This window comes from Coenobita brevimanus, chromosome 93, assembly GCF_032717465.1.
Source record: "Coenobita brevimanus isolate Jiangsu-jjx chromosome 93, ASM3271746v2, whole genome shotgun sequence".
Classification (NCBI taxonomy): domain Eukaryota; kingdom Metazoa; phylum Arthropoda; class Malacostraca; order Decapoda; family Coenobitidae; genus Coenobita; species Coenobita brevimanus.
Genome location: NC_137046.1, coordinates 23,275,776 through 23,298,083, shown reverse-complemented (window position 1 = coordinate 23,298,083; position 22,308 = coordinate 23,275,776). Strand labels below are relative to the sequence as shown.

Sequence of the window (22,308 nt, the reverse complement as noted above, 5' to 3'; positions counted from 1 at the left end):
GCTAGCAACTAGCCTCAAGGGTGCCACAATGGAAATTCTGAGCCAGATGTTACTAACAAAGAGGAACAGTTGTCAGTCCTTAGTAGAGGTAGTGAAGGACAGATACGGGACCATGTACCAGACTAAGATTCGGGACCCATGTATGGGCTCAAAGTGAATCCCTACAGCAGCTTGCTCATGACCTGGAGAGTATGACATACAAGGCATACCCTGATGCTGCACCTAACCTGTTGGCTATTCTTCTGAGGGACCAGTTTATCGATGCTCTTGATAGTGCAGAGTTGAAAGTGCAAATGAAGCAGGCACAACCCAGAAGCATGCAAGAAGCACTAGCCAGGGCTCCAGAATTTGAGTCCTACGTCAGGTCCAGTATGTCTACTCTTCAAGCAGGTTGTAGTGCTGGATTCAAAGCAAGAAAGAGGCAGGTATGTGAAGTGGAAAAATCTGAAGGAAGTTGCTGGTACTGTGAAAAGCCAGGACATAGGAAAGATGACTGCTACAGGTGGAAGAGGGAACAGGAGAAGACCGGAGTAGGTTGCTGGTTCTGCGGGAAGCTGGGCCACAAGAAGGACGGTTGTCACAAATGGAAGAAAAAACAAGAACAGAGCAGTGCATGGAAATTTACGATTGTAACAAAAGCATGTTGGACATGTAGTGAGGTGGGACACTACAGTATTCAGTGTCCAAAGAAGAAAACAGAGGATAAGAAGAAGGCTGCAGAAGACCAGAAATAAGCTGAAAATTAGTGGAGGGTGGTGTTAAGGGGCAACCAACAGCCAGCTCATCCCATGTAACCCCATCAACAGGAAAATGCAAGAGAACTGTAATCAACAGTGTGTGAGTACACGGAAGAATCGACGGCAACAAGTGTTCCCTGGTGATTGATTCAACCTCAAAGGAGACTTTTGTGAGGCCTGATGTGTAACATCATTGGTATCTGCCTGAGTCATCATAACAATCATTTGGTGTAACCGGGCACTGCACAAAAGGAGGGGACCCTTGGATGTTCTGACTGAAGTGGCAGGGCAAGAGGCCACGCTTCCAGTTTATGTAGCTGAGACAGAGGATTCTTGCCTTCTTGGTCTGGACTATCTTATGTCCATGGAATGTGCGCTTGAGTTCTGCTCCATGAAGCTGAACATTCGAGGAAGGTCAACTCCCGTCACGGCAGTAAGACATACCAGTTCCGGTGGCGAGGTGAGGGCGCTCTGCACTATTGCGGTATCCTCAAAATCAGAAACAGCTCCAGTGCAAGGTGAGTGGCTGTTCTGACTGCTGTCCAGGGGTCGTGAGACCTGATGTACAATGCAAGATGAAGGCTGGAATGATGGTGGGGAGAACTATGGTGGAAACAGGTGCAAGTGAAATGCTGGTTATGATGGTCAATTTCTCCTGTGGGCCACAGAAAATCAACAAGAGAGAAGCAGTGGGACTGTGCCAGGCAGTGGACGCTGAGTGGCATCAGTGGAGGGCCTGTGAAAGAAGCATAGTCAAAGAAGACGGGTATGTACCAGACCATTTACAAGACCTATTTTCAAGGAGTTGCCAATGCCTGGATGACTCGCAAGTGCTAAAGTTGAGATGGCTGCTGATGAAGTTTGCTGATGTCTTTTCTACCGGAGACCTAGACCTGAGGTGCACTGATCTGGTGGAGTGTTGTAGAGACACTAGGGATCACCACCCGATTAAACAGCCAGCGAAGAGGATGGCACCAGCCCAATGGCAAGAAATTGAGAAGGTGATGGATAATTGCCAAAGTCAAGGAATGACAGAAAAGTCCAGCAGTCCTTCGGCATCAGCAGTGGTTCTGGTAAGGATGAAGGATGGCTTGGTAAGGTGCTGTGTGGATTATCGAGCCCTGAATGAAGTGGCAGTGAAGGATGCATACCCCTTGCAAAGGATTGATGACATGCTGGATGCTCTGTCAGGTGCCAAGTGGTTCTCCATCCTAGATATGAAAGCAGGATACCACCAGGTTAAGGTTGCAGAAGACAAGGAGAAAACAGCCTTTCATATGGGCACTGTTTATGGCAGTTTAAAGTGATGCCATTTGGCCTGTGCAATGCCCCAGCTACTTTTGAGAGTCTTATGGATCACATACTGGAAGGCCTGAACTGACAAATATCTCTCATATATCTGGATGAAGTAACTGTGTTTGGACGGACTTTTGACCAGGAACTGGAGAGGCTGTTAGAGATGCTCAACAGGATCTGAGCAGCACACCTCCAGCTGAACCCCAAGAAATGCTATTTGTTCCAGAAAGAAGCGAAGTGCCTAGGACCCTTTGTAGGCAAGGGCGGCATCAGTACTGATCCAGAGAAGATGGCAGCTGTGGAAAACTGACCAGTTCCAACTTATGTGAAGGGGCTACAGAGTTTCCTGGGCTTGTGTACCTACTATCGCCATTTTGTAAAGGACTCTGCAACAATAGCTGCACCTCTGTACAAGCTGTTGGGGAAAAGGCAGATGTTTGTGTGGACAGCAGTGACTCAGAAAGCCTTCGATGAACTCAAGCATGTGTTAGCTAGCTCTCCAGTGTTGCCATACCCAGATCAGAGTCAGCCATTTATCCTGGACTGTGACAATAGTGACCATGGTATTGGTGAAGTCCTGTCACAGAAGAAAGACGAAAAAGAGTATGTGGTGACGTATTACAGCAAGAAGCTATGCCCACCAGAGCAGAACTACTGCGTGACCCGTAAGGAGCTCTTGGCAGTGATGAAGAGCCTTGATTTCTTCCATCCTCACTTGTATGGGTCCTACGTCATCATCAGGAGAGACCATGCAGCACTCAAGTGGCTGAAGATGTTAAAAAATCCGGAAGGACAAGTGGCACGCTGGCTCGGGAAGCTCGACCAGCACAACTATGAGGTGCAGCACTGTCCTGAACAGGTACATGGCAATGCTGACAGCTGAGTCATCGGCCTTGTGACCCAGAGTGCAGTGTAGTAAAAAAGAAGATCATAACATGATATGTGGCCATACTGCAGAAACAGGGCCAGTGTCAGCTGATGAAGACCTAAAGAGGATGCAGATTCACAACCAATGCTAGAGTGGCTGCAGCGGAGTACAGTGCGACCATCTTGGAAATTTCCAGATTCAGCCCTGCGTCTAAAAGCTACTGGAGTCAGTGGGACCTTCTTTGTTTGAACAACAGGCCACTGAAGAGTCACTGGGAGACAGCCGATGGCCTCAGCAAGTATCGGTAACTAGTGGCTCAGAAGAAAATGAGGTTTGAGATCTTGGATAAGTTCCACAACCAGATCACTAGTGGGCACCTGGGAGTGAATAAAACTCTAAGCCGACTATGACAGAAGTTCTATTGCACTGGCATGCATCAGGATGTTGAAGAGTAATGTCGGGCCTGTGATGTATGCTGTGCCAAGAAGGGACCCAGAAAACCTGGTTGCACCCCTCTCCAGCTGTACCAAGTGAGTGCACTGATGGAGAGAGTCATGGTGGACATTGCTGGACCTTTGCCACTCACTGAAAGAGGAAACCAGTATATATGTGTCTCCATGGACTATTTCACAAAGTGACCAGAAGCCTACACCATCCCTGATCAAGAGGCTACAACTGTTGCTCAGGTGTTGGGTGATCAGTTTTTCTCGTTTTGGGATGCCACAAGAGCTACATTCAGACCAAGGTAGAAACTTTGAGTCTGCTGTGTTCCATGAGTGCTGCAAGTTACCGGGGATCAAGAAGACCAGGACGACCCCACTAAGGCAACAATCAAATGGGATGGAGAAATTCAACTGTACACTCGGACAAGAAGTGGCCGAGTACTGCATAGAGAGACAAATGGAATGGAGCCAGAAATTGCCTGGCACATCAGTCTGCATCCCATAAGTCTACACACTACACCCCTGCAAAAGTGATGCTGGGCCACAAGTTACAATTACCCGTTGACTTGTTAGTGGGAAGACCACCTTTTTTTTTTTTTTTTTTTTTTTTTATTTTTTTATGTGTGTGTGTGTGTGTGTGTGTGTGTGTGTGTGTGTGTGTGTGTGTGTGTGTGTGTGTGTGTGTGTGTGTGTGTGTGTGTGTGTGTGTGTGTGTGTGTGTGTGTGTGTGAAGAAGAAGGAACCAAAGGCCATGAGTCAGCAAAACTGTTCCTTCCAAGAGAAAAACAAAATACAAGAGAGAGCCAAATTCAAGATCCATTCATTTCGAGATGCCTGGACACACTGCGTTTGAAAGACTGGAGATCATAGGAAGCCGGAAATACAGACAGAGGGAGACAGTTCCAGAGTTGACCTGTTGCATAAATGAAGGACTGGGAGTAACAGTTAACTCTTGCATTAGAGAGTTGGACAGAAAAGGGGTGAGAGTTTGCTGCTAGACGGGTGCTACGCGACCGTCGTAGAAGTGGAGGAATGCATGCAGACAGTTCAGAGGAACAGTGACCATTGAAGTAGCGATAGAAAAGATAAAGATGCAACAGTTCGGTGAAGAGCAGAGGTTGAAGGGAGTCAGTAAGAGGGGGAGAGTTTATGAGACGAAAAGCCTTTGACTCCACCCTATTGAGAAGAGCTGTATGTGGGGAGCCTCCCCACACATGAGAGTTGTACTCCACACAGGGATGGATAAACCCCCTCTATAGAGTCAACAATTGTGCAGGGTCAAAGAAGGAACGGAGTCGGCTTAGCACACCTAATCTCTTCAAAGCAGATTTTACAGGAGATGTAATATGATCTTTCCAAGACAAGTCCCGAGCAAATGAAACCCCAAGCATGTTCAAGGATGATGCAGGATTAAGTTGGGTATTATTAAACATAAGTGGGTATACATGTGGACGATTTTGTCGGGTTGATAGGTGCAAAAACTGAAGTCTTTGATGCATTAAAAACAACCAGACTATTTTTACCCGTCAGAGATATGAGCCAAGTCAGACATTAGGTGTGCCATAGTGTCATCCCTTGCTGTTGAAGTAACTGCTGAGATGGACGTTGTGGGAATCGAATGGAAAGGTGAAGGGTGGAGTCATCAGCGTATGAGTGGATAGGGTTAGATGTACAGCTTAGAAGGTCATTGATGAATAAAAGGAAGAGAGTTGGTGATAGGACAAAGCCCTGAGGAACAACACTGTTAATAGATCTAGGAGAAGAACGATAGCCGTCTACAACAGCGGCTATAGAACGACCAGAAAGGAAGCTAGAGATGAAGGCACAGAAAGAAGGATAGAAACTGTAAGAGGGCAGTCTGGAAATTAAAGATTTATGCCAGACTCAATTGAAAGCCTTTGAGATGTCAAGTGCAATGACAAAGCTTTCTCCAAAGTCCCGAAAGGAGGATGACCAGGAGTCTGAAAGGTAGGTGAGAAGGTCGCCCGTGGAGCGTCCCTGACGGAACCCATACTGACGATCAGAAAGAAGGTTGTGATAGGAAAGATGCTTTAAAATTTTTCTATTAAGAATAGACTCAAAAACTTTTGAGATACAGGATGTTAAAGCAATTGGGCGATAGTTAGAGAGTTGGGAATGGTCACCTTTCTTTGGGACTGGCTGAGTGAGAGCAAACTTCCAGCAAGAAGGAAAGGTATAAGTTGACAGACAAAGGCGAAAGAGTTTGCCTAGGCAGAGTGTAAGCACAGAAGCACAGTTCTTGAGGACAACAGGAGAGACTCCATCAGGCCCATATGTCTTATTAATACTGAGGCCCGCAATGGCAGAAAATACATTAGCTGAAGAAATTTTAATGTTAGCCATGAGGAAGTCTGAGGAGGGAAGTGATGGAGAAACAGCACCAGAATCGTCTAAGGTGGAATTGGAGGTAAAAGTCTGAACAAAGAGATCTGCTTTATCAGTAGAAGAAATAGCTACAGAGCCATCAGAGTAGAAAAGAGGAGGGAAAGATGATGAGGTAAAGTTGTTAGAAAGGTTTTTGGCAAGGTGCCAGAAGGAGCGGGAAGAGTTCGATTTCGAGAGTTGAGAGCATTTTGTATGGATGAAATTATTTTTAGCAGAGCGAAGAACAGACTTAGCACGATTCCGGGCAGTAATGTATAGAAGATGTGATTCAGGGGTGGGTTGGCTCCGGTACCTTTTATAGGCCCTCTCCTTGTTGCGGACAGCATTAGAACAAGCGTGATTAAACCAAGGCTTTCTTGCGTTAGTCAAAGGATATCTATCTATCTATCTATCTATTGCCAGACGCCTCAATCCCGTTTGGGGTGGCCACAAACAAATCGCCTCCAAGTCGCCCTGTCCCCTGCCATTTCACTGCCCTGCTCCCAACTCACACCCTCCTCTCTCATATACCTCTCCACCCCATCCCTTCATCTCATCCTCGGCCTCCCCCTCCCTCTTCCCCCCTCCACCTCACTCACATACACTCTCTTCGTCAGTCTCTCACCCTCCATCCTCTCCACATGGCCAAACCACCTCAGTGTGTTCCTTGTAACACTTCCTATCACATCCACATCAACACCACAACGCTCCTTTATATCCTCATTCATCAGCCTGTCTCTCCATGTGACTCCACAGGCTTCCATGCCCGAGAGAATAACCTCCGTAATGCGCAAGGCACACCCAGATGGTTCCCGGCCATGAAAGCAATAATCATTCCAGGGAAAATCAAAGAAGTACTGCCTGAGGGCCTCCCAATCCGCAGCTCCAAAGTGCCAAAGACGACGTTTTTTTGGAGGGTCCACAGGCCGTCCCGGAGCGATAGGACAGGTTAAGGTGATAAGGTTATGATTGGAGGAGCCCAATGGAGAGAAAAGATTAACAGTGTAAACAGAAGGATTAGTTGTAAGGAAGAGATCAAGTATGTTGGAGCTCTCTCCAAGGCGGTCAGGGATACAGGTAGGGTGCTGTACAAGCTGCTCTAGGTCATTAAGGATAGAAAAGGTGTAGTCTTGCTCACTAGGTGGATCAGTGAAAGGAGAGGAGAGCCAAAGGTAGTGGTGAACATTGAAATCTCCAAGAATGGAGATATCAGAGAAAGGAGAGATGGATAGAATGTGTTCCATCATAGAAGTAAGATAGTCAAAGAAGAACTGCCTACAGACACTTCCAGCTATGTGAAGCATCTTTAGGAAAGGCTGGCTCAGGTGTATCATCAAGTGCGAGAAACTCTAAAGCTTTCAGGCGACGTGATGAATTGCAAGTATGATGCCAAGTGAGGTGAGCTTCAAGGATGGTGAAAAAGTTTGGTTATACAATCCTCAGCGGAAACAAGGACAGTCACTGAAGCTACAGAGCCCATGGGATGGGCCTTACACTGCGTTGGACTGCCTATCAGACATAATGTACCAGATTCGGGGAGGCATGCTGAGGAGGACCACGGAGCTGAAGTACAAGAGGATGGTGATAGTTTCCCGTGGGAAGAAGTGAATTAGAGAAAGGACAAAGACATTCCAGGGGGAGTGGACTGTGTGGAGGAGCAGGGACATCATCGAAAGCGGCATAGGAGAAGACCTGACAAGTTGAAGGAATATTTTGTGCATAATTAAATGTTTAGTTTGGATTAAGGATTACATTTGTATACTTTGTGTAGTTTTGCCAGGATGACTAAGAACTAGGGAGGGGGTATGCTGAGAAGCAGGATTTACTATACTCCATTTCATGAATTCTGGTACCATCAGTGATGTCCTCAACGCCTGCAGTGTTGATGTAAATCCTCTGCACTAGGTGAACCTGTATTTATTACCTTGAGAACCAATATGTAAAGGCAATACAGAAAGGTATATCCAGTACTAAGGACCTTTATCAATGCTACAGGTGTTCAGGTCATCACTGATGGTGCCAGACTCGATGGAATGGAGTATACTGTAGTTAGGTAGTACTGGAGGGTTCCCAGTGGTTCTCGCAGTTTCTGTTACGTGTCAGAGTTGCCAGTTACCTGCTATTTGTGAGTGGAGGTATTCTGTAACTTGTACATTGATTTTTGTGCTCTTTTTCTCTATAATATTTTATTTTTGAGACAATTTATGTACTGTAATTATAATTCAGTTTGTATGCTAAATAATTTAGAGTGTTAAGTACAGTAATCCCTCATTTATCCAGACATAATAAAGCCAAAGGCATGTCCAGGTAGCAGCAACATCCAGATACTGAACACTATTTCCCTACCATACCCAGACCCTACCTATACCCACCTCCAACCTATACCTAACCTATTTGTACAGTATGTATGATTAATTTGGCAGTGTGTTTTGGGCAATCAGGCACATTTAGACATCAAAACACACATAGGAATATCCAAAGTAATGCTAAACACCCAAAAAACCATGCAGGAAAACCAATGAAAACTAAAACACACCCTACAGAAACACTACTGTATGCAGTGTACCCCTCCTTACTTCGACAGTGTTTTCCAGTCATTCTGTCATATTTTGACATCAAAACATACACAGTATTATCCAAAATCAATTTCAACACCAAGAAAACCATGAAAAAAAAAAAAACACTGAAAAGCAAAAAACACCCTACCTATACACCCCTGTACATACAGTACCCCTCCTAATTTTGGCAGTTTTCAGGTCAATCTGCCATATTCAGACATCAAAACACACACAGCAATATCCAAAGTAATGCCGAACTCCAAGAAAACCATAAAAAAAAAGAAATGAAAACCAAAAAACACCCGACCTAGAAATGGCTGTATGTACAATGCCCCTCCTAATTTTGGAACTGCTTTCAGGTCAATCTGCCATATTAGATATCAAAACACACACAGGAATATCCAAAGTAATGCTAAACACCAAGAAAATAATGGGGGAAAAAAAAAAAAATGAAAACCAAAAAACATCCGGCCTATACACAAACTGTATGTACGGTACTCCTCATAATTTTGGCACTGTTTTCAGGTCAATATGTCATATCTAGACATCAAAACACACCAAGGGAAATCCAAAGTAATGCTAAATACCAAGAAAACCATGAAAAAAAAAACACCAAAAACCAAAAACACCCGACCCATACACGACTGTATGAACAGTACCCCTCCAAATTTTGGCACTGTTTTCAGGTCAATCTGCCATATTTAGACATTAAAACAGCATAGGAATATCCAAAGTAATACTAAACACCAAGGAAACCATGTAAAAAAAAAAAAACTGAAAATAAAACAACACCTGATCTATACACTACAATATGTACAGTACCCCTCCTAATTTTGGCAGTTTTTCAGTCATTCTGCCATACTGAGACATCAAAGCACATAAGATTGTCCATATTAATGCTAAACATCATGAAAACAATGCATAAACAACAAAGATCCACAAAAAAAACTGACCGGTTTGAAAATCAGTTGTCTGTGACGAGTGACTGCTCACTGGGCTCAAAAAACTTACATGGCCAAATATGCCACCAGAAATTGGTTATATTGGTATAAATGGTATACCCTCATATTCACTGGTATTTATACTATAAGATAAGCTAATAAAAACACATAAAACTGGCAAGAAAAAGTACAAAAATTCAGCAAGAATATAGAGTTCAGGAGTAAAACTTACCTTTATATAACTTCCCACCATCCTTGTGCAAAATTTTCCCAGCACCTTCCAAGAGTTAACATATGTTTAGATGCAGAATTCCATGAGCTTTCTCATGGTTACTGTGGAATTTCAATATGACCAATAGTAGCTGAATAAATCGCACAAGACTTTGAACTCTCATGAGTCACTGTTAGCACCACAGAGGAGGGTAAGGACTGAGGGAGTGAGGGGGGAGCCAGGAGGGTATGGAGGAGGAACGGGAGGGGGGGGAGAAACGAGGCTGTGGGCAGGATTCTTCCTTTTCCATCAATAGGCGGACGGATGCTTCTACCGTACATTTACTAGTGGCTTGCGGTCTGCTAGACGCCAAGCGGCCATACAGAAACACAACTCACCGTGACCGTGGGACTTTCAACCTTCAGTAGAGAAGTGGATGGCCCCTGTCACTGAACATGTACTCGTGGCTTGTGTTCTGTGTTCAATGGAGGTGGTGGCTGGAAAAGCCTAAGCCCCCGTGGCTGCGTGATACTAGACATTCGATAGGGAATGCGCACAGACATTTTGACACCACTTGCGGGCTACAGTCGTATTACTCAGGTGCTGGAAGCTTGCTGGGAGTGATAGGATGAGTGCGCGACTTTGACCATTCAGTAGAGGGGCAGACAGACATTCTACCTCTGGTTGTGGGTTACAGACTACTCCCCACTCATGGCTCGAGCCTAGAGGCCACGATACCGAATGTCTGAATATGCTGGCTGGCCAGCCGAAGTTCTCGGGGACTTTTACGTCTGGATAATAGCAAGTAAATTCAGATAATGGTTCAACAGGGCCAAGGTCCAGCATTTGGATTATGAACACATCCGGATAAATGAGGGACTGCTGTAGTGTATGAAAACTCTGGATATTTTATATATCTCTGGGCTGGCAACTGTTGCGTCACCTAGGATGTTGATCATTCTAGAATATAGGAAGCTTATATAAGGATGGCGAAGAGGCTAAAGGAGTTTCAGTTCAGTCTGAGTATAGTTCAGTGTCAGTGCAGTTAGTTAAGACTGTGTAGAGCCAGTACTTGTATAAAACAGTGAAGTGAAGTTGGCAAGCATTAAGTGTAATTATTTGGACAATAAAGATGGTGAACTTAAGAAGCTGTGTTTGTTTACAATGCTTGAGCTGATCTTGTGTGCTGTACGCCGATAGGCTGACCACAGGAAGAACAACTCACTGGGCAATGTCCTTTCTATACTGAACTATTACTGTAGGAGCCTGTGGCAGTGTGGGACGGGGACATAACAATTCTTTTTCTGTGTCTAACCTCCACTCTTCCTATTTCTCCTATCTTTCCGGTCACTTTTTATTGTTCTTCTTTCCTTGTCAGGTGGCTTTATGTTGAGTGACAAGTCTAATGCTTTCCTTTAACCCGGGAAACACTTTACAATGCTGGGTGGTAACCATATAACCAACCCATACATGTTCCCTACGTGTCAACAAGTGGGTTGGTGGAGAGTCAGCGACCCTCCCCCCACAAAAAAACTAACTCAGACACACGGGCACCCCTTACGGGATTGTGGCAACTGGCTATAGATAGATATATAGACAATGAGGGGTAAAAGCATCTAGCTATTGATAGATAGATAGACAGATACAGATAGGTAAACAGAGATAGACAGACAGAAGAAAAGTCAACTTTATGAGCAGAATGTGCAACCTCACATTACAATACCATCCTAGTAAAACTCTACTGATCTGAACCATGATGTACATAATTATGGGCATGATTTGGGAAGTTATTTTGCCACGGTGATCCCATTAGCACCCACATTTCTTTACCCATCTCTTTTCCTTTCTGGCCTCTTCATCCCTGCTTGGCTGTAAGAATGTCACTTAATTTACAGATTGTACAGACACAGAAAAAGAACAATAAGGGTGAAGGAAGAAGCAGGCATCATGACATTAAGTGACCATCGTCCACTCACTTAATGTAGTGCTTCCCAATTCTTTCTTCATCTTTATCACTCTTTTCTGTGTCTGCCCTCCTCTCTTCCTAGATTTCCCAATTTTCCTGACACTTTCTATTACTCTTCTTACCATTTTAGATGGCTTTACATTGAGCGACAAGCCTAATGGTTTCCTGTATGCCAGGAGACCATTTACAACACTGGGTGGTAACCACATAACCAACCCATACATGTTCCCTACATGTCAACAAGCAGGGTGGTGGAGGGTTAGTACCCCTTCCTGTAAAACAACTCAAAGACAAACGGCCATCCCTTATGGGATAATGGCATCCGGCTATTGATAGGCAGATAAATAGATAGACATGAAACCCCAGTACTGGTGACAAAGGATCAAGTTATGCATATCTAATGTTATTTCATAACAGCACATAACTCAAATGAATTATCTGAGAGAAGCATGTGGAGTTACATGGAGAGAAAGACTGACAAATCAGGAAGTGAAGGAGCACTGTGCTGTGGATGTGATTCAAAGTGTTAAAAGAAATACATTCTGGTGGTTTGGCCATGTGGAGAGGATGGAGAATGAGATACTAACAAGGAGAATACATGTGAGTGAAGTGAAGGGGGGAAGAGGGAAGGGGAGGCCAAGGATGAGGCAGAGAGATGGAGTGGAGAGGTATATGAGAAAGGAGGACGTGAGCTGGGGGGAGGGCAGCTAAATGGTGAGGGACTGGGTATCATGAAGACAACTGTTTGCAGCCACCCCTTGCAGGACTAAGGCATCTGGCAACAAACAGATAGGCATATTCATAAATCAAGGAATAAGTGTTCTATTTTAGTTGCACAGTCTGAATTAAGGGTATAATTTAAAATTTAAATTGCCATTATGGAGGGAAAGCCATATGTTGCATTACAAACACAGGTAAAGGGGCTCAGGGTACAAAATAGAACCCATTTTTCTCTTATTTATCTGCTACAGTGCAATCCTGCAAATTTTAGCCTCTGTGAAAACAATCTACAAATTTTACGACTGACACTAGCAAGTCTTCCAAAGGGTAAATACTATGTACAAAACTGTATGGTAAAATCACAGTACTTACAGATCTCAAACCATTAACACTGGAGACGTTGACAATATTTCCTTTAGATTCGATCAGGTAAGGAGTGGCCAGCATTGTAAGGTGGTAGAGAGACCTGGGGATTAAAATGATACCTTGTACTGTCACGCTATATCTGTTATTACATGAGAAAGCTCTAAAGGATGGCAATACAATACTTGTTAATAAAAACACTTCTTATATACCCACCCTTTCGGTACTGGATGTCTGCTACAGCCATAAACAATGTATCCCAGATTTATTCCTTTTTCTCCTGATGCCACACAACACAGGATAATTATTTTTTTATTCATACTACAGATAAATAAGGCAAAGCTGGAGGCAGAAACCAAAATGTGTTTACCTGTGGTGCTCATCTCCACATCTTAGGTCTTTGAGCCTGTGGTGGGTAATTAACTTGCTATCCAGGGATACAAGGATGCTGGATTTGCCAGACTGCCAGCTACCTCCCACTCTGCTAATATTGTACTGTGTCTTAAACTGAACCAGAATTGTCAGTAACTCCTTCTCAAAGCAGTTTATCTCTTAAGGCAGCCAGATCAAGGCCAACCTGGATGGTGTCTGGCAGAAGACCATGAGTGATCAAAGTTAAAGCATAAACAGGTGAGCAATCTTGTCTCCTCCTCCAAACCGTCTGGCAGCCAGTCCCACACTCCCAGCCTCTCCCTTATTTCAGGGGAGTATCGGACACTAAGGATGTGTCATGATCCAGCCCACTAGACGTAGCTGATAAGTCAAGGTACCGAAGGGGCTAACTACTGAACCAAGCATACAGAAGTAAAACCCATACTATCTAGTCCCTTATTACACAGATCTTATATTATTCAAATACTGTACAGTGAACTTTCAATCATCCATTGGTGCAATATCTGGGCAGAAGCAATATCCGACGCAGCTATCTTGATTCTATTAATGCAATATCCGGCAATTTTATGGAACATCTGGCACTGAAATAGGATTTAACTGGCAGTCCAGTGCAATATCTGGCGTTGACGGGTCTCAATCAGCTTGTATATGGTAGCCAACCAGGTCAAGGGGAAATCCAAAACTTGGGAGCCAATGAAAATGCCCGTTACGCGCCAGCCACTTTGAATCCGCCTCACTCGGTGTACCCCCGCACTCTCATTCTTGCCCGTGGTTGTTATTCAGTGAAGATGTATCTGTGAGCTTCACTCTTCTGACCACGTGGTCACAAAACCCTGGTGCTGTTACTAATTCTGTGGCATCCTACATTCGTCGTAGAGTACTGTTCACTATTGTATTGCAAAGCTAATGGCCTGTCAGTGATCATATCCTAGTGCTCTGTTCATCATTTCATTTTTGACGGCTCCAACATGCTTGCATGCATCAACCTTGGTCACCTAGTGGCAGCTCTCCATGCTGCTCGATCTCTGGCAGCCTCCTTGTTCAGTCCCTTAACCATGAGGTCACAATAACCTCGTCCCAGGTCTTTTTTGGTCTACCCTTCACAACCCTACCCCTAATGATAAAGCTTCTCATCTTCTGCATACAATTATCATCCCCCACCCTCTCCACATGCCAAAACCACCTCAATCTACCTCTCCTCATCACAAAACCAGTACACTCCAGTCCCATCCTACCTCTCAACTCTTCCATTATAAACCTAGCTCCCACAGGTCTAGCATTCACGGACGCACTGCACATCCACCTAATCATTGTAATTTCTGTATGCTAGAGCCTGTGAATATCCTCTTCCTTTCCTGCCCAGGTCTCACTACCATACAGCACTCCTAACACATGCCGCATACAATGATTCCTTAGCACGGAGGGAGAGTTCTCCCAGTGTCGGGAAGGGCAAGAACTCCCTGAACTTCTTTCAGCCACTTCTCTCTCTAGCCACAGAGCTAGCTCCAGCCCCACCTCCAGCACATAACATGCCTCCCAAATAAAAAAACTTCCATACACTTAAGAGACTCACCAGCAAGTTCAATCCTTTCATGCCTGACAATCTCCACCTGCTCTCCCGACACACTGCACACACAAAATCACCATTATCTCGCGGTCTACCTCTAATACCACTACTGCACAACTTTATGAACCCACTTCTCACAGACACTGCGCAAGATGGAATTACTTCCCACACCCATGTGGCAAATCGAACATGGCCACTCACCCTCTTCTTTGACAGTACCAGCACCAGCCCTAGATACCATCACTTTTGTGCATTCTCTTAAGCTCTTGTGCCCCATACCATCTCTCCACTTCCTAAATCTTTCCTCTGCCTCCCTTTCACTCTCTTCAATCAACACTAAATCATAAGCATACAACAACTCCAACGGGAGTCCATTTCTGAAGTCACATGAAAGGGCCATGATAAACAATAAGGGACTCAAAACTGACCCCTGGTGGAACCCAATATTCACGGAAAACTCAATGCTAAAATCTCTGTTCACCCTTATCAGGGTGCAAGTACCCACATACATGGCCATAACCACCCTAACCTGCCACTTCTTGATCCCAAGCTTTCTCAGTGTCCACTTCACTACCTCTCTAGGTACTCTATCAATGGCCTTCTCCAAAACAAAATAGAGTTCCCTCTTCTTTCCTATATATTTTTCCTGATGCCCTCAAACAAAGAATATGGCATCAGTGGTCCCTTTGCCTGGCATAAACCCAAACTGCATCTCACCAATATTAACACTTTCTCTAACCATATCTTCCAGAACTCTCCCCATTACCTTAATTATCCACTCCAATAGCTTTATACCACTATAATCTCCTATTTCCAGGGCATCACCCTTCCCGTTGTACACATTTAAAACTACACTCTTCTGCCAATCATCAACACACTCATGTATAATCGTATTTATCAGGTCAGTGACTAACCTCACACTTATATCCCCTGAAGCTTTCAACATTTCAGCAGTCAACCTAGACACATCTACTGCCTTCCCCACCTGCATCCTGCCTATTGCCTTGCTCACAGTTGCAGTGTCAATCAAAGACCAAGGGCCAAACACTGGATCTGTTCCAAACCTTCCCTGTCCCAGTCATACTCCTCATTCAAATATTGGCTGTAATGCTCTCTAAATGCGTTTTTAATACCCCCATTGAAAAGTACACCACTACCCTTCCTTCACCATTCTTCACACACTGCTCACCTATGGTATCACCCTTCTCCCTCTTCATCTGAAAATCATCATCATCATCATCATCATCATCATCATCATCATCATCCAATCCTACGCTGCCCCATGAGGAGCATAGGAGCCCTGGGCTAGGCAAGTTGGTCCTGACATTTAAGATGAGGGTGACCAGCCTCACCCATCCCTGAGTGGCATTACGTGAGCAATAAATTCCAACCATCCCTTGGGTATAGACCTTCACCGGTTCAATCTGACTGGAGCGCCATTATTACCCACTAAATCACCAAGCGCCAAAACTTGGTTATATGGTTACCACCTACAGTAGTAAATGGTTTTCTGGTGTACACCAAACCATTTAGCTTGTCACTCAATGTAGAGTCACCCACAGACAGAACGAAGAGGAAAGAATGAAGGAAAGACAGAAGAAGGAGTGTAAAATCACCCGTAGGCAGAAGGACGAGGAGAGAATGAAAGAAAGACAGACTGAAGAGGATGGAAGAAAACAAGAATGGAGGAGGGGAAAGGGCAGACACCCAAGAGCGGCACTACATGAAGTGAGTGGATCTGTCAGCTTAAATATCAAATTCTTCCTTTCCATACAATTTAGGTTATCAAGTAAAAGCCTCTGTGACTCAGGCTTCGCCCTGAAAACCTCTTTTCTAGCCATACACTTGGCAGCCAAATATTCCTCTCTGTTACCACCCTTCTTCCATTCACTGAAAGGCCTTCTTTTCTCCTTAATTGCAGCTTCCACACCCTCATCCCACCACCAAGTTACTTTATGTCTTGGTGGGCCTCTTTATCCATGCACATACTGAATCAGTAACTCTCAAGAGGTTGCTCTTGAGGGCTCTGTACTGTTCATTAACATTTCTGTCAATCTCTACCTGTTCAGCCACCACTCTCCTCATTTCCTTACAGAAAGGATCTCTTTCTGCTTGATTTTTCAGCTTCCATATTTACTTCAAGGTGCACAGGCCCTCTTTCATCACCCACTCCTTAAGCACCATGTCACATTTCAATAACTTGTGTTGCTGCACACACTCCGCATTCCCTATAGCCTTGTTATCCCTCACTAAACTCCTTTCAGCCCTCCCGACCAAGAAATAGTCTATCTGGCTGCTATTTGCCCCAGACTCGTCTGTAATCAACCTACTGTCTTCCTAAAATGTGTGTTGCAAACAATCATGTTCAATGCCTCTCATAGCTCGAGTATCCTTTCCCCTTCCTCATTACTTGTACCATATGCACATCCCCCATGTATTCCTTCATATCCTTGAGCCGCTTCATCTACATGACCATTTAAGTCCCCTCCCAAAACTACAATCTCATTATCCCCCATACCACTTACTTCACTTATTAAGTCATCCCAAAATCTATCCTTGTCTATGACATACAAGCCTGCCTGACGAGCATACGCCAATATAAATGCAAACATTTTCCCACCGAACAAAATTTTCATTACTATTATCCTATCACTTACTCTCATAACATTCAGGACATATTCCACCCATTTCTCCCCAACCTACACACACACACCACCATATCAGTCTGTTCTACCCTGCAAAAACAACTTACAATAACAATTCCTCCCAGCAATCTTTCTGGCTGATCCGCCCCTATATCGGACTTCTTGCACACATCCCACATCCACCCACCTCGTACTCAATGTTTCAACCACTTCCCTGACTCTATCCCTCAAACTTCCCACATTCCACGATGCCACCCTAATCCCCCTGGGTGTAGTGTCCTCAACCTTGTTTTGAATTTCATTCTTTAACTAGATCAAAATCAGTCAAAATAATAAAGGGGAGAGACATGCCCCAGGCCCCACCCACGGCATAGTCCCAGGTTCAGGCAATGGATCCGAGACTACTATCCCACCAGCCTTGACCAGTGGCTGTGGTAGTGGCCTCGGGGCCCCTTGCCAGGACAGCTACAGGGACGCCCTCCAAGCGTGCCCTGACACTGTAACTGCCCCACCATTATACACCCTTTGATAGGGCAGGCTCCTGGGCCACTACTCCCAGGTTCGGACCCCTCTCTATTGGGTCGAAACAGCAACCACGGAACTGCAATGCCTTGTACCCTCAAACACAGGTTCAAGCCCCATGATTATTTCATCAACTTTTTATGTTCATACAATATAACTGACTTCTCATTCCAATACACTTTCACTGATACCTTAGCAGAATCCAATAGTCACTTGTACAGCACAGTAATTGTACACTTCAGAACACTCGACAATCAACTCTGAGTGCAATGTAGGCTCGTTTGTATAACATCACCATTGCAGCAGTGGAATACAATGGAGAGAGAGAGAACATCCACCTACGTGCTGCCAGCCAATGAAAAATCTGCATTAGAATTCTCTCTCCTCTGCCTTAGCCAATCAAAACTCTTCTACTCTATACCAATGCATCTCCCCTCCTTACGCACCACCAACATCCTGTGAGCTGTAAGGCCCACCAACCATCAACCCTCCCTCCCTCCCTCCCTCAACACTACATCACTTGCATATCAAAGTACAGCATAACCCCACCCTTTATGTGTATTTATTTTATTTTCTTGTGACTATGGGTGGATGTCTGATAACAAGAACAGTCTCATGCCAGATAATAATGTACTTTTAGCCAGATGAATGGGTCCTTCATGCCAGATAATGTCGAAGATTTTTTGCTTACTGCCGCATATCATTTTAATTCAGCCATTGGCTATGTCGGATAATGTCACATGACGGATGATGCAGTGCCAGATAATCAGGAGTTCACAGTATACGAGACTAACTACTGAATGGTTTTAAGAGTATCTATGACACTGCATGGGTAGCTGTGTGTGTGTGTGTGTGTGTGTGTGTGTGTGTGTGTGTGTGTGTATATATTTACAGGATTGAGTCAAGCTCATTGTATCCCATCTTTTAATACAATTTTATCATATTTTCTTTAAAACTGTGAATGTTTTTGGTACATGTGACTTCTTCTGGTAATATATTCCATTAATCTATTGTCCTGTCTGGAAAGCTGAGTTTTCTCACATTTTTCTTTAATCTTTTTTTTTTATATAATTTCTTGCTTTGTCCTCTTGAAGATGACTGTCTTAGTACTATATACTCATTAATGACAATCTTTTCTTCTCCTTCAACACATTTATATAGCATGATCATATCACCTCTTTTTCTTCTCTCTTAAAATGCTGGTAATTGTAGTTTATCAGGTCTTTCTACACAGCATGGCACCCATATTGAGGCTGCTCTTAGTTCCTTCTCAATCTTTTGAACATGCTTTTTCAAATGTGGGTCCCATACTACTGCTACATATTCAAGAGTTGGTCTTATGATTTAATTATCTTCTCTATCACTTCCTCATTGGTGTATGTAATGGCTACTCTCATACTCGCTAAAAGGTTATACATGTTCCTTACATTTTCATTTATATGGTCTTCTGGTGATAGTCTGTTACTGATAATTACTCCTAAATCTTTCTCTTTGTCAGATACCTGTAAGCTACTGCTCCCTAGTTTACAGTCCCAGTCAGGCCTCTTTACTTTCTTTTCAAATTTAATTACATGGCATTTTTCTGCACTGATTATTCCATCCACCATTTATGACTCCATTCATACAATTTTCTTAGATCCTTCTTTAACTCCTTACATGAGTTAATTTTTTATTATTCCTTTTGTATTTTGGCATCATCAGCAAACATGTTCATATAAATCACTGATCCGATGACATCATTTATACTGTATATACCAGAAACATGATTGGTGCCAACACTGGACCCTGTGGGACACCACTTGTCACTTTTCTCCAGGACGTGTACTTTCCTCTTAATATTGTTCTCATTTCCTTTTCTCTCAGAACATCCTGCATCCACTGCAGCAGGATCATCTGGATACCTCCTTTGTATTCAAGTTTCCATATTAACCTTTAATGAGGAACTCTGTCAAAACCTTTAGAAATCAAAGTACAGAATATACTGTCTACCCATCCATCTCTTTCTCGCGTTGTTTCTGCCACTCTCTCATAGTAACTTAAGAGATTTGTTACATATGATTTTCCTTTTCTAAACCAAATTGCTTTTCTGATAACATTTCATACTTTTCCAAGTGTTCTACCAATCCCTTTCTTATTACCTTTTATATTATTTTGCTTACACCACTGGTAAGTGAAATTGGTCTGTAGTTCAATGGGGATTATCTATTGCCTTTTTTATACAGAAGGACTATGTTAGCCTTTTCAATATTTCTGGTAACTAGCCTTGTTTTAGTGACTTCTGAAATATCAACTGCACAAGCTCATTTAATTCTGCATATTCTCTTAACACCCAACTGGATATTTCATCTGGTTTGTTTGCTTTCCATTTATCTAAATTTTTCATTTCTTCTTCAATTTCTCTTTTATCAGAATAAATGTTCCCAGTCTGTGTAATGTTGATTGTATTATTTCATCTACTTCAAATGTCTGTTCTTTGGTGAATACTGACTGGAAATTATTATTTAGAACTTCACAAATTTCTTCCCTTAACATATAGTTCTTACCTTTGTCAACTATGTTCTGTATCTTATCTTTGACCCTACTTTTGCTTTTTATATAGCTGTAAAAGAGTCTTGGCTGGTCCTTACTCTTATCTATAATGTCCATCCACCCATCCATCATCCGATTCTTTGTCACCCCATGAGGAATACAGGAGCCCAGGGCTAAGCAAGTTGGTCCTGACATTAGATGAAAGTGACCAGCCTCACTCATCCCTGAATGGCATTACTTGAGCAATAAACCCCAACCACCCCTTGGATATAAACCTGCACTGGCTCAATCCGATTGGAGCACCTTAATTACCCACTAAACCAAGTGCCACAATATTGTTATATGGTTATCACCCAGCGTAGTAAATGGTTTCCTGGTATACAGGAAACCATTTGGCTTGTCACTCAGTGTTGAGTCACCCATAGGCAGAAGGATGAAGAAAGAATGAAGGAAAGAAAGACAGAAGAGGGAGTGTAAAGTCACCCGTAGGCAGAAGGAAGAGGAAAGAATGAAGGAAAAAACAGAAGAGGGAGTGTAAAGTCATCCGTCTTTTTTAAAAAAATTTGAGCTTCCCTTCTGATCCCAGTGTAATAATTTCTTGTCTGTTTATATCTCTCATATGCTTGTTCACTGCTGTGTTTTCTAAATCCATTCTATTGCATGTCTCTTTTTCTTTGTGTTTTGCACAACGATTATCAAACCATTCGTTAAACCTCTTCACTTTCTCCTTCTGGTGGGGAATGTGCTTTAAGACTCCTCCTTTACAAATGTCAAAAAATTTTAAGTACTGATCGTCTACATCTGCTTCTGCCAGTTCTTGCTCCCAGTTAACTTCTTTAAATATTTCCGTAGTTCTTTGTAATTCTCCATTTCAAAGATCAATAGCTTCTTATAATTTTCCTCTTCATTAATTATGTCATATGCTACAATAAAATTATATTCTAGAAGAATGTGGCCACTCTTTCTAAGTGGAGTACTATGAATTATGTATTCAGTATCATCCTTTTGCCTTATGAACACCAAATCGAATAAGGATGGCTCATCTAGTCCTCTCTTCCTGGTCCCATACTGGATTAAATGCTGATATAGAAAAAATCTTGAGTTAATTGTAAAAGCTTTTTATCCCAGTGGTTTTCAGTACACTTTGGTTCCATACTTTTCCATTTACATTGCTATTAAAATCTACATTTATTATAATCCTTTCATTTAATATAATCCTATGAAGTCACATGGAGAGACAGGCTGACAAATGAGGACATAAAGGAACGTTGTGGTGTGGATGTGGATGTGATCAGAAGCATTAGGAGGAACACACTGAGGTGGTTTGGCCATGTGGAGAGGATGAAGGGTGAGAGACTGACGAGGAGAGTGTATGTGAGTGAGGTGGAGCGGGGGAGAGGGAGGGGGAGGCCGAGGATGAGGTGGAGGGATGGAGTGGAGAGGTATATGAGAGAGGAGGGTGTGAGTTGGGAGCAGGGCAGTGAAATGGCGGGGGACAGGGCGACGTGGACACAATTCGTTTATGGCCACCCTGTACAGGATTAAGGCGTCTGGTAATAGACAGGCAGATAGAAAGATTTATCCTCTATATTTTGCAATAATGTTCTGATACAAAAATGGGGAAAGCCCCAGGAATTGATGGAGTTTGTGGTGAATGTTGAAGCAAGAGGGAGAGATAGTAGTAGAATGGGGGTAGAAGATGTGGCAGATTGGCCTGGGAGGAAGGTAATGTCCTGGAGGATTGGAATTCAAGTATAATTATTCCCCTATAAAAAGAAAAAGGGAAAAGAAGTGTGTGGTAATCATAGATGCATTTGCCTTCTCAGTGTAATAGGAAAAGTATAAGGTAGGATACAGACTGAATCAATCAATCAATCAATCATTTCCTGTGGCACCCTCGGGGATGCATAGGGCCTCGATGAACTCACACCACCACATCCTATCTTGTGCTAACTCCTCAAGATCTCCCCAACACTCATCTCCAGCTTCCCGTCTCATTGTCCTCACCCACGTCTCTTTTGGCCTTCCTCTACCTCTCCTACCAAGTGCCACCCACCCTGGTGTACCTCGTACTATTCCCTGTCTCCTATACACATGTCCTAGCCACTTCCATCGTGAGAATCTAACATATTCATCGATCGGCTGCACTCCCGTTATTTCTCTA

General features: G+C 43.5%; 1 protein-coding gene across 1 annotated transcript in view; it reads right to left on the bottom strand.

Moving 5' to 3' along the window:
- LOC145412535 (3-oxoacyl-[acyl-carrier-protein] reductase FabG-like) overlaps positions 1 to 22,308 on the bottom strand; it is a 299,121-nt gene that overhangs the window by 127,762 nt on the left and 149,051 nt on the right. The window contains exon 4 of the mRNA XM_080282430.1: positions 12,498 to 12,591. Within this exon, the coding sequence (XP_080138556.1) occupies positions 12,498 to 12,591 (94 nt within the window). The remainder of the gene's footprint in view (positions 1 to 12,497; positions 12,592 to 22,308) is intronic.